General features: G+C 41.8%; 1 protein-coding gene across 2 annotated transcripts; it reads left to right on the forward strand.

The window, feature by feature from the left end:
• Positions 1-489: 489 nt before the first annotated feature.
• On the forward strand, positions 490-10,813 carry ZCCHC4 (zinc finger CCHC-type containing 4). 2 transcript variants are annotated; one of them, XM_068188813.1, is made up of 13 exons: positions 490-598; positions 769-887; positions 2,417-2,499; positions 3,183-3,458; positions 3,955-4,035; positions 4,350-4,422; positions 4,899-5,049; positions 5,540-5,655; positions 6,829-6,950; positions 7,539-7,614; positions 8,111-8,162; positions 8,859-9,003; positions 10,585-10,813. In XM_068188813.1, the coding sequence occupies exons 1-13, from the start codon at positions 514-516 to the stop codon at positions 10,706-10,708; spliced, it is 1,503 nt and encodes a 500-aa protein (XP_068044914.1). In that variant the 5' UTR covers positions 490-513; the 3' UTR covers positions 10,709-10,813. The 2 variants fall into 2 exon arrangements, with proteins under 2 accessions (XP_068044914.1, XP_068044915.1); XM_068188814.1 differs by having other exon boundaries at positions 5,555-5,655.
• The last annotated feature ends 870 nt before the right edge of the window (positions 10,814-11,683 follow it).

An 11,683-nucleotide genomic window follows, 5' to 3' on the forward strand; every position in this document is an offset into this window, starting at 1 on the left:
CGCCGTGCCGCCGGGGGGCGCCGTGCCGCTGGGGCCGCCGTGCCGCCGGGGGGCGCCGCGCCGCGCCGTGCCGCCGGGGGCCGCCGTGCCGCTGGGGGGCGCCGTGCCGCCGGGGGCCGCCGTGCCGCTGGGGGGCGCCGTGCCGCTGGGGGGCGCCGTGCCGCCGGGGGGCGCCGTGCCGCCGGGGGGCGCCGTGCCGCTGGGGCCGCCGTGCCGCCGGGGGGCGCCGTGCCGCTGGGGCCGCCGTGCCGCCGGGGGGCGCCGTGCCGCTGGGGCCGCCGTGCCGCCGGGGGGCGCCGCGCCGCGCCGTGCCGCCGGGGGCCGCCGTGCCGCTGGGGGGCGCCGTGCCGCCGGGGGCCGCCGTGCCGCTGGGGGGCGCCGTGCCGCTGGGGGGCGCCGTGCCGCCGGGGGGCGCCGTGCCGCCGGGGGGCGCCGTGCCGCTGGGGCCGCCGTGCCGCCGGGGGGCGCCGTGCCGCGCCGCGCCGCGCTGCCCGGCGGGAAGGAGGCGGTGCCATGGCGGCGGCGGGCCCGGCGCGGCCGGGGCCCGCGGCGCTCGCCCTGCTCGGGCCGGCGCCCGGCGCGCCCAGCTGCCCTCACGGTGAGCCGGGCCCGGGGTCACCTCCCGAGCGTGCCTGTGCTCGGCTCCCGCTGCGCTCCCGGCGCGGGCTGTTCTGCAGCAGTCCTTGCGAAGCGCCGCTCTTGCAGCGGAGCAGCGAGACAGATCTGCAGGTGTTCCCTGTGTTATCCTAAGCTCGCGTTTGTCCCTAGGTCCTGCACTTCTGTTTGCGAAGACCAGCCAAGGAAAAGAGGAAGGAAGAAGATTCTATGCTTGTTCGGCTTGTAGGGATAGAAAGGATTGTAACTTTTTTCAGTGGGAAGATGAGAAGGTAAGAGAGCACTGCGTAAGGCTGTGCAAAAGACGCAGGGCTACGAAGGTGATCAGAGGTCTGGAGAACATCTCCTGTGAGGAAAGGCTGAGAGAGTTTGGGTTATTCAGCGTGGAGAAGAGACGGCTCCAGGGAGACCCTATAGCAGCCTCCCAAAATACCTGAAAGGGGCCTCCAAGAAATCTGGAGAGGGACTTTTTGCAAGGGCGTGTACTGGAAGGACAAGCGGTGATGGCTTTAAGCACTAAGAGGATAGGTTTAGACGAGCTATTAGGAAGAAATTCTTAACTGTGAGGGTGGCGAGGTACTGGAAAAGTTACCATGAGAAGCTGTGGATGCCCCATCCCAGGAAGTGTTCAAGGCCAAGCTGGGTGGGGTTCTGAGCTACTTGGTCTAGTGGGAGGTGCCCCTACCCATGCCAGGAGGGTTGGAACTAGATGATCTTTAAATCCCTTCCAACCCAAATCGTTCTATGGTTTCATGAAACATTGGCGATTTTTTTCTCTATTTAGCAATTTTAAAAGTATATTTTATTGTGGAAATCTCTGACAAGTGCTATTTTCTAAACTTTGTGTAATAGTAGATAATTAGCTGAGCACTTATTTCTGTCAGGAGAACGTGTTTCAAATACAGCTTTCAAGAAAGGCTGTGTAAATTTTGAGCAAACCTGGCATTTGTTATTCTATTGCCAAAACATATAGGAAGTTTGCCAGTGCTTTGCAGTGTTGAACAGAATTGGGTCCTTCTGATCCCAAGATGCCATTGTTTCCCCTAATTAAGATAGAGAAAATCTCTTGGGTGCAAACAACAGTAGGGTATACAAAATGCAGAGGTGGTGGGGTTTGGCATGATGCTCAGTAGTTTCAGAATATCTGCAGCAATTGCTCTTTGTCATTAATTTTGAATATCGCTTGTATTATGATGTCTTTTCTTGTATTGAACTTTACTATCTCCTCCTTTAAGCAAAAAAAGTTCCATAAGTTTTGACCAAATGTTTTGAAACTGTTGTGAAACCATGAGTATGTTTTGTGGGAACAAGGTAGAAGACTCAGAGAAGAGTGTGAGAGACTGAAATGTTAAAGACTCAGGTGCAGACTGTAACAAGGAACTGTCACTCTTTTTAAAATTATTTCACACAGAAGACTTGGGCAACATTTCTGCTGTCATTAGTTTCTCAGAATCAGATCGTAGTTCTTCAGAGGGAGCACAACTGCTGGCACACATTAATAGAATAGATGGCTCTTTCTGTCTTCCTCATAATCACCTTTTGAGTTTTTCTCTGAGTATTACATGTGATAGGAGAATGCAATGCACAGTTTAAATTCATGAGAGGCTTGTTTGTTTAGCAGCATGCCTCTGTGCTACAGACATAATTGTTCTTCTGAAACAACAAATGTGATTATTTTTCCTTGCAAAGTAGCTAAAGCATGAGACCTTTTATGCACCCTTTTTTTCATGTCGAGATTTAATATACCATACACAGCAGTAGCTGTTAGTTTTGTAACTTTTCATGTATGCAAATTTTACAGGTGTCAGAAGCTAGGCTTGCAGCACGTGAAGAATATAATAGAAATCATCAGCCTTTTTTTACACACAGACAGAACGTGGACAGGTATTGTTAATGTATATTTCCTGCAGTAAAGATGTAGTAATACAGGTTTAGGTACTCTGAATGTAGAGATAACATTTCAGGATTCTTTTAAATATGAAAAGATGAATTTGGGCAAATAAGAATTGTTGTATGGCAATGGAAAGGAAATAGCATGAAACACTGAACTAGAGCATAGTGTTTTCAACCCAGGAACTGGGAGACAGTTGGGGGTTTTTTTGGGTGTGTATAATCATTCCTATGTTAGTGCTCATAGTGTGCTTGCAAGAGGTCAGTAGCAATTTCTGTTAAAAAAAAATTGATTCCTGACTTTAGCCTGCAAAAGTAGCAGGCTTCACATTGTGAAAAGAAGCAAAGGTAACATAGTAACAAGTGATGTCTGAATTTCATGGGTAAACATAGAGGACTTTGCTGATAATTGATGGAGTCTTCACTCTGTAATCCAGTTATTTTATGGATTCCCAGTCTATTTGGTGACAATATTTTAGGCATTTCAAAGCGTCCTTTGGATATTTTTTTATAAGTAATACTTCATTCTTGTAGAGTTTGTGAGAGCAATGTAAACTGCATTATCTGTTTAATGTCTGAACTCCTAAAATATTAAAAAAACCCTCCATAGCTCCCCTTCCTATCTTTGATAGAGGCTGTTTTCAAACTTTGTTCCCTGTTGTCTCTTGTATTTAAAGGTACAAGAATTTTGTTCTGTTGCCGTTATCAAAGAGGAGGTTTTGCCAGGAATGCCAGCAATTGCTATTGCCAGCAGAATGGGAAAAACATGCAGATCACCAGTTCCTGTGTGATATCACCACCGCCCAGCTGAAAAGTCCAAGTCAACTTCTATATCCACTGGAGAATAAAAAAACAAATGCACAGTATTTATTTGCAGACAGAAGTTGCCAGTTCCTACTGAATCTCCTTATAGATTTAGGATTCAGACGAGTGCTCTCTGTTGGAACACCCAGGTATACCAATGAGAATTGTTACACTTTCAAATCATATTTCTTTCTAAAAACTGTACAGCTTACTAATGATTATAGTAAATGATTCTCCCATAAGAAGAGGTTCACTATGCTTTAATTGGTTGGGATTATCCAAGCATCTAGTGGGGTCTAGGTTTGAACTTGTAAGATACCAGGGAAGACTGTGGCAACACTGCCAATAACACACATACACACTTCAAACCTCTTTGGTAGTGATGGAAGTGACACTGAGTTTCTTACCTTATGCTTTTTTTGTGTGCGGTGATCCAGTAGGCTCCACTGACTTCTCATCTTTCAAGGCGAACGTATTTTTGTAACTTTGAGTACAGGCCAAATGGAATCACCCAAGTTTAGGCTACTCAGTTTTCTCTGTCTGTTTGGTTTACATTTAGTAAAGTACCATGCATTCTTGTCTTCCAAGGTAATTTCTGAAGTTGGTGAATATGTGTTAAATTTCTTTGTTCCAATTATACTTCAGGCTTCATGAAATGATCCAGTCAAAAGCATCACAAGAAGAAGACTTCAATGTTAGAAGCCTTCTGCTAGATATTGATTTCAGGTAGGTTTTAACAAATGTTTATGTATCTGAAGAACATATACAAAGATGTGTATTCTTACTGCTTTAAGAGATAAATTGGTGGTTGTTTTCCCTTTCTTGTCTCTTCATCTCTGTTCCTGTATGCATACACAAATGACATCCAATTGATGAGAAAAGTAAGTATAGTTAATAATTTCTCAGTATTGGTATGTGTTGTCAGTAATCAGAACCCAAAGATGATGTTTTTCTTGTGGCCTGTTTTCACTCTAAATACTTCCTAGGATAGACAAAAAGTTATTTATATTTTTCTACTACCATCAAAACTTATTTTACAGGTATTCACAATTTTACACAGAGGATGAATTTTGCCACTACAACATGTTCAATCATCATTTTTTTGGTGGAGAGGTAAGGCCAAGTATTTATTGAGTGCTTTGGTAAAAAAGTGCATGTCATTGATGCAGAATTTTGTAAGAAAGTCATGACTAGTCTAGTAGAAAACATCATAGTAAAACATGAATTATTAAGCACATTTTAATAGAAGCAGCAATTAAGGTATGTAAGCAACATTAGTTAGCATAAATTTAATAGTCAGCTTTTAATTGAATGAAGTATTGAAAAGGAGGCAGTTTCATTCTTTGATTTTCAGTAATGTTTTTATATATTAGCTGAACAGGGCACTTGTTTTCAGTCCTTAAAATCTAGGTGCATTTTTTGTGGGTTTTTTTTTTAATGCTGCCCAAGAGGAAGTTCACCTCTGCAAGAGGGGAGAAAAGTTCTGTCTTCAAAGTTGAAACTTCTACAGTGATCGATTTATTGCCAGAGACAATATGTTTGCAGTTCTTGAATCATTATTTCTGGAAATTAACCTCTATTTCTTACAGTCTGCACGTGAAACTTGCAGGAAATTCTTGTATGAAGAGAATGGTGAAAGAGTCATTATGGTAACTGATCCCCCATTTGGAGGTTTAGTGGAAGCACTGGCTTCTAGTTTTAAAAAACTGATGGCAATGTGGAGGGAGACAGAAAAAGAAGGTAGGTATTACAGCCAGATGGGTGGCTTGTGCTGTAACATCACTTTAAGGAAAATTCCTGTTTAGAAGTCTGTGATTCTTGTTACTGAGGTGAATGTGAGCACACTCACGTTAAAATTGCTAAAGATGAACTACCATATATGCAATTTACTCTCCTGATATTTTTAGTTCAGTAATGCCCAATTCTCAAAGTCTGTCTTAAAAACTTTTCCCTTTTTTTTTCCAAATTTACTTTGCAATTAAAATGGACTTTAAAGGTAGAGAAAAATAAGCTATCAAACCAGTACCATTTCTTAGCAACCTAAGCAGATGTCAAGAATGTAGTTAAATGGCACATCTCCACATGTACAGTATGCCAAAACTTTCTGTCACCTAAGAGAACTAGTTCTTCTGACCAACATGATGTACATATCCATGTATAGGTATTTGGAATGCTCACTGTAAATTTCTCATGCTACATGTGCTATACTTTTCTCCTATGTACAGCAAAGTCTTCTCATTACTAGGTCATGACAGCAGAGAGATGCCCATGTTCTGGATATTTCCATACTTCTTTGAGTCTCGCATTCTTGACTTTTTCCCAAGCTTCAGTATGATGGATTACCAGGTATGGCTGAACCCAGTGAATCTGCTAAATACCAGTTGTCTGCAATGTGAAGAGGGATATGAGTGAAAGCAGGTGCAGTGGCAGTGCTTCTGTGTAGCTGGGCCGTGTTCACGTGCAGGCTGGATTCTGTATTTCTATTAGTCCTATCTGTAACTGATCATGATAACTTCATCAAGTTCCTGTTACGTGTCTTTAACTCATCTGTCACTTATCCATGAATTTGTTTCTTTTGGCAGGCTTTCATGTAACAAAAATTGCACTAATTCTGACAGATTCTTGTTGTAGAGGTGAGAGGTAACTTGATGAAGAGTATTTCATTCTTCACGGATGTTAAATGTCAGTGGGTAGTGCCCAGCCCTAGACAAAGAAATACATATATATTAAAAAATTAAGGTCTTTCATCTCCAAAACTGCTGGGATCAGAGTACAATTACAATGATGGAATTTTTTGGAATTACTTAATATGTGAACTTGTCAGTGATAAAGCAGTAATCTGGCATCACCTTCTTCAATATTGTATCCATTCTGTGCATAGATTAGGTACTTCAGTGTGTTTTGAGAACTCAGTCATGGCTATTCATGATGTTAGAGGTTTATTTTTTCATGTAACAGCTCTGCATGAACTTTGACATTGATGTTCTGAACAATGTATTTGTGTCTTGTAGACTGAAAATTTGTTGAAGAAAATGGAAAACTCATGCTAGGCTAGACTGCATTCCTGCCAGTGTTCAGAGCTGAGTTTTTGTGACAAGTCTCTGAAGGCAGTGCTGGAAAAAGCAGGCTAATTGGATTTGCAACTTTGTAATTATTCTGAGATGGGTTAAGATGTCATCTCTTGCACTGACAAACCAAACTGTACAGGTCCTTTTTTTATAGCAGGTTCCTCTTGTAATCAACTGCAATGTTATCTTATGTATCCCATGCAAACGAGCAAAAAGGAATAAGAACAATATGAGTATTGAAGGGTAGTGAGCCTAGCCTAATACTATGTTTGCATAAATTTGCAGGTAAATGAGACAAAAATCTTGATGTAAAATTTGTAATCTGATTTGGGGTTGGAGTCTTGATTATAAAAATGAACATTTCATAAGGCACTTATAATAAATATGTAAATAGCTCTGCCTGTGCTTGGTATTCAGTTTAAGAATCATTTTTATGGTTTTATTTTTCTAGGTAGACTATGATAATCATGCACTGTATAAACATGGCAAGACAGGTCGTAGACAGTCTCCTGTCCGTATTTTCACGAACCTTACCCCAAGTATGATTGTGCTTCCTGAAGAAGAGGGATATAGGTAAGATGTATTAATGCTCAGGTGACTTTTGAAAGAGTGTCTTCATTCTTAGTTAGGGCATAAATTCTCCAAAGGAGTTTGGGATGGTGCTGTTCCATAGTGTCTTGCCTAACTTGGATGCCAGGCTTAAGACTGCATTTTTCTGTCTCATTCTAAAGTTGCATATTATATAAATAATGTGTAGGAGAGCTGAAATATCTAAAAAGACATTTAAATTTTTCAGTGTGGAATTATGAGATTCCTTATTTTGTCTGTAGGAAATACTGTCTACATCTACAAGAGAATTTTACAGCTATGTCTGATAATCAGCTGTTAATACAGTAGTAAAAAATGAACTTGTAGAAGAAGCATCAAGGACAGAGGAATTTAGTTTCATTTACTACTAATACTGTTGATAATTTGACCTGAATTTTACTGTGTGGATGTACTGTGTGTAAATGGCCTGAGTGGTCATTTATGCAGCAAAGATAGAATTTTTAATTCAACAAAATGATTTTGCAGTCCTTATATTAGTTGTTAAGGTTGTATAAAATTAATTGTTTTGTGAGCAAATAGTGGACCAGTACATCAGTACATCTTTTTCCCCAGATTTTGCACTGTATGTCAACGATATGTTAGTTCTGATAACCAGCACTGTGAGATATGCAATTCATGTACATCAAAAGTAAGTATTTTCACTTCTTTCTGAATGAAGTTTTAGCAGTAGTCAGATAATGGCCTCTGTGATACTTGCTTTGGTAAAAACCTGTTCTGATACTGAGTTCCATGGGAAACCCACAGCAGTTCAGTTTCATAGACTTATTATTACCTTCACAGTACATCTTCCATAACCCACTGGTAATTAATTTCGCTTTCCTTAATTCCTTTGTGTTGCAAAGAGGACAGGACAAGTTTGCTGCTTACCACTTAGACCAGAACTTACCCAGCTGTGGTCTGTTGACACATGCATTTTTGCTTATGCTTTGAAGTTGTAGAACTTGCTAATTTCAAAATTTCATCTGTGGTTTTCACAGATTCTCAGGACTGTTGTTTCTGAGTTACAGTCCTTCCTACAGAGGAGTTGTTACTGTAAACAGTGGGGACTGTACACTAGTAGTTCTGTTTTAAAATAGAATCAGTGGAGGGGTCAATAAACAAAATAATTTATTTGCCTTTTGTAGGATGGCAGACGATGGAAACATTGTGTTCTTTGCAAAAAATGTGTAAAGCCCTGTAAGTACAGAAAACTATTTTCTAAATAAATGTGCATTTAGTCCAGTGAAACTGGAATTCCAAACCAGAAGAGAAAATGTTCTGTGAAAGAAGTAAAATTTAATTCAGAAGACCTAGAATAAACAAAAAGTCTCAATTTCACACAAGTTACTATTCTTTAGTTTAGATGTACTTGCACACTTGTGTGGAGATGTAATAAATTCTTGCCAAGGCACACTAAATCCCATTTATATTTATCATGGCAAAACAGAAATATTTCCATTTGTCATATAAGTGTTTCCTAATTTTGTAAAATTTGAATTTCCTAAACAAGTAGGGAATTACTAAAATGTTTGAGATATCATGATAAAATTATGTTTCATGCCCAAATTTAGTTGTATTTATACCTCTGTATAAATAGCTGAAGCAGTTATCTTTGTTACTGTTACAAAAATCAAAATCTGTAAGTTCATTGTAACATCTGCACTATTTTTATTTTGAAGATGACACACAGGATAAAAGTTCTAATGGCAAAATAATTCACACTTAATTGCACAGTATGTCTAGTAATGTGATAAGGGACCAGAAAGTGACTACATCTATCTCTGTGAAGCTAATCCAGAATTAAAAACCTGGTAATGTGGCCTTTAAAGTTTAGTTTCAGAATGTTCAGTTGAAACTTTTCCAAGATCATAAATCATGTTCTATATTTTGCAGCTTGGTTTCACTGTAACAATTGCAACTGCTGCACTCTTCAGAAGCACAGCTGTGAGAAGACTGACATTGGCTGTTTCGTTTGTGGCAAGGCAGGTCACAAGCGCAGTGCCTGTCCCAGTCTCTCCTGCACCAGAGCAGCTTGTCAGTAAGTGTCATATTGCATTAATACACTAAAATACAGCATTCAGATGAGATGAGATCTCACGTCACGGAATCGATTCAGAAAGAGATGATTTTTTGCTTTAGATGCTAATGTCAGCTTTCCCTATTGCTCACTTGCTGCATTGCTGGGGAGTATATACTGAAGAGAGGGTATGATAAAAGGCAGGTCACTTACTGGGGCTCCCAGTTCCCTGTCTGTGGGTTTTCTTTCCAAACTGATTTATATGGCTTGCAGACTTGGTGACTGGTGCATGGAACTCTGTCAAGATGACTGAAAATTGCACTAATGGAACACTTTTATCCCCTTTGAATTCCTCATGAAAGGGCAGAGAAAAGAGACACTATAATAGAGTCACCAAGAGTCACATTGAGTACTTTTATTCTTCCATGATTTTCCTTTTGTTACATACAGAACAACACTGTATACATACCTGTATGTATCAGAGAGCCAAGTAAATGGTGTGTGATTGTGTTCAGATGGAACTAACTGAAAAGAGGAAAGGGGATTTGCTAAGAGATGATCCAGCAGATGGCCCAGTCTTTCCAGTTCAGGGAAATTGATTGCACTACTATAAATTCCTCTCCAGAGTTTTGTCCAGAGGTTTGTCTGTGATTCTGGACTTGAATGGCTGCAGCAGTGGAAGGCAAATTTTCCCTCCCAAAAGCTGTACCTATGTTACACAGTGAGACTCAGACCATTATCCTCTTGGATCAGTATCCAGAGCCTCATCAGATGCCTGCTGGATGGCGGATGGGTACAGGTGTATTGCTTCATGCCCTACTGATAATAAACCGGATTTTGCTTAGGGAGTAGTAGACACAAAAGGCAGCAATGTTTCATTTTATATATCTCTTATAAAAATTACATCTCTTAATGTTTCTTTTTCCTTTGCTAAAGAAATCAAAAGGGATGCTAAAAGAATTTCATGAAACCTCATCTGTTTTTTCTGTCAAGGAAGATACTGTTCTGTCAGTTGTGCCAGAATGGTTTTAGTACTTTCAGGCCATCAGTTAGTTCTTTTGCTGATTCATTGCAGACGATAACTTAGATTTTGTACGTTTTGTTATAATTACTCAGCGTTTTGCATTATGACATCTTTTCTGAGACAGAAAACAATCCACTTGTGTGGCAACATCTACAACACACTTGCTAGTTGTATTTAGGTCCTGTACTATTAGCAGGATGCTTCCTAATGGTGTTAAACTTCAAATATTTTCTTCTAAGTCTTTCTATTACCTATTAATGCATTATATATTCAGCATGAAACTCTGTGTGTGCTTTTTTGTACTCAGTTAGTGAGTTTCTTGTTTTCAATATCTCTGTAAATTTAAATGCTGAATAAATACATAAAATGAATGTATAATGGCAATAAAGTGGACAGTTTTATGTAGTTGAAAGAGCATAACATTTTGAGATGTAATGTTCCTTGTACTTTTTGTGACAGTGCTTCACATACTGCCACATAATTAATATACTTACTTATAATACCAGCAAATGTATTTGTACAGAGAAGTGTGTTCTTCATTTTATTCTAATCTCTATGTTCCTTTTTTTGCTTTACAGACCTGACAAAAAGAAAGGGCAGAAAACTCGCAAGAGAGTAAAAATGGGGATCTGTAAAAGATTAGCTATGAAATATGCCATATTCTCCAAGAGGAAAGTAAAGAATAAGAAAAAAACGACATGACTTTTCTTGCTGCTACATAGTTGCTAATTTATTTTTTTATTGTCAGCCCTTTGTTCCATTTTCTAAAAATGTGTTAACATCCAGAATAAAACCTGATTGAATTAAGTGACAGTTCCTTTATTTTACATCCTTACTGATGCCAAAAAAAAAAAGCAACAAACAACTAAGTGAACTACCACAGCCCTTACCATGTATGTGTATAATGTGATAATGTACTTAGGATTAGCTGTTTGTCTAATTTGGTGGGCGTTGGACGTTAAGGGTCTTACTGCTGAGAGGTGAGGTACTGGCGGATGCTCTGATTTTATGTTGGTGTTGGAGGACGTGGGGCAAGGAAGGAAGTGAGGCTAGGTGGTGGGAAGGCACGAGTTCTAGGAGTTCAGTCTCTCTTTGTTACAGTCGTCTCACAGGATGGCCTGTGATTTTGTAAAAATTTCTCTCCAAATGGAAAAGGGGCTTAAAAAAAAAAAGTATTTAGTACTAAATAGTAGTTAGTGAGCGGAGCGGGAAGAGCCTGACCCGCCTCCCCGCGCCCGCCCTGGCTCGGCGCTGTGGCGGCCCCGCTGCCGAGCCCCGTCCCGCTGCCAGGATCTCCGCCCCGCTGCCGGGATCTCCCGCACGGCTCCCGAGCCCCGTCCCGCTGCCAGGATCTCCGCCCCGCTGCCAGGATCTCCCGCCTGGCTCCCGAGGCCCGCCCCGCTGCCGGGATCTCCGCCCCGCTGCCGGGATCTCCCGCCTGGCTCCCGAGGCCGGCCCCGCTGCCAGGATCTCCGCCCCGCTGCCAGGATCTCCGCCCCTCTGCCGGGATCTCCGCCCCACTGCCGGGATCTCCGCCCCGCTGCCGGGATCTCCCGCCTGGCTCCCGAGGCCCGCCCCGCTGCCAGGATCTCCGCCCCGCTGCCGGGATCTCCGCCCCGCTGCCGGGATCTCCGCCCCACTGCCGGGATCTCCGCCCCGCTGCCAGGATCTCCCGCA

Source organism: Anomalospiza imberbis, chromosome 4 (genome assembly GCF_031753505.1).
Source record: "Anomalospiza imberbis isolate Cuckoo-Finch-1a 21T00152 chromosome 4, ASM3175350v1, whole genome shotgun sequence".
NCBI classification, from domain to species: Eukaryota; Metazoa; Chordata; class Aves; order Passeriformes; family Viduidae; genus Anomalospiza; species Anomalospiza imberbis.

Bases quoted from the DNA above. Each gene is read 5' to 3' on its own strand.
- ZCCHC4 (XM_068188813.1), top strand. From the start codon at position 514: ATGGCGGCGGCGGGCCCGGCGCGGCCGGGGCCCGCGGCGCTCGCCCTG. The intron at 599-768 runs GTGAGCCGGGCC...GTTTGTCCCTAG, and splicing joins CGCGCCCAGCTGCCCTCACG to GTCCTGCACTTCTGTTTGCG. The intron at 7,615-8,110 runs GTAAGTATTTTC...TGCCTTTTGTAG, and splicing joins GCAATTCATGTACATCAAAA to GATGGCAGACGATGGAAACA.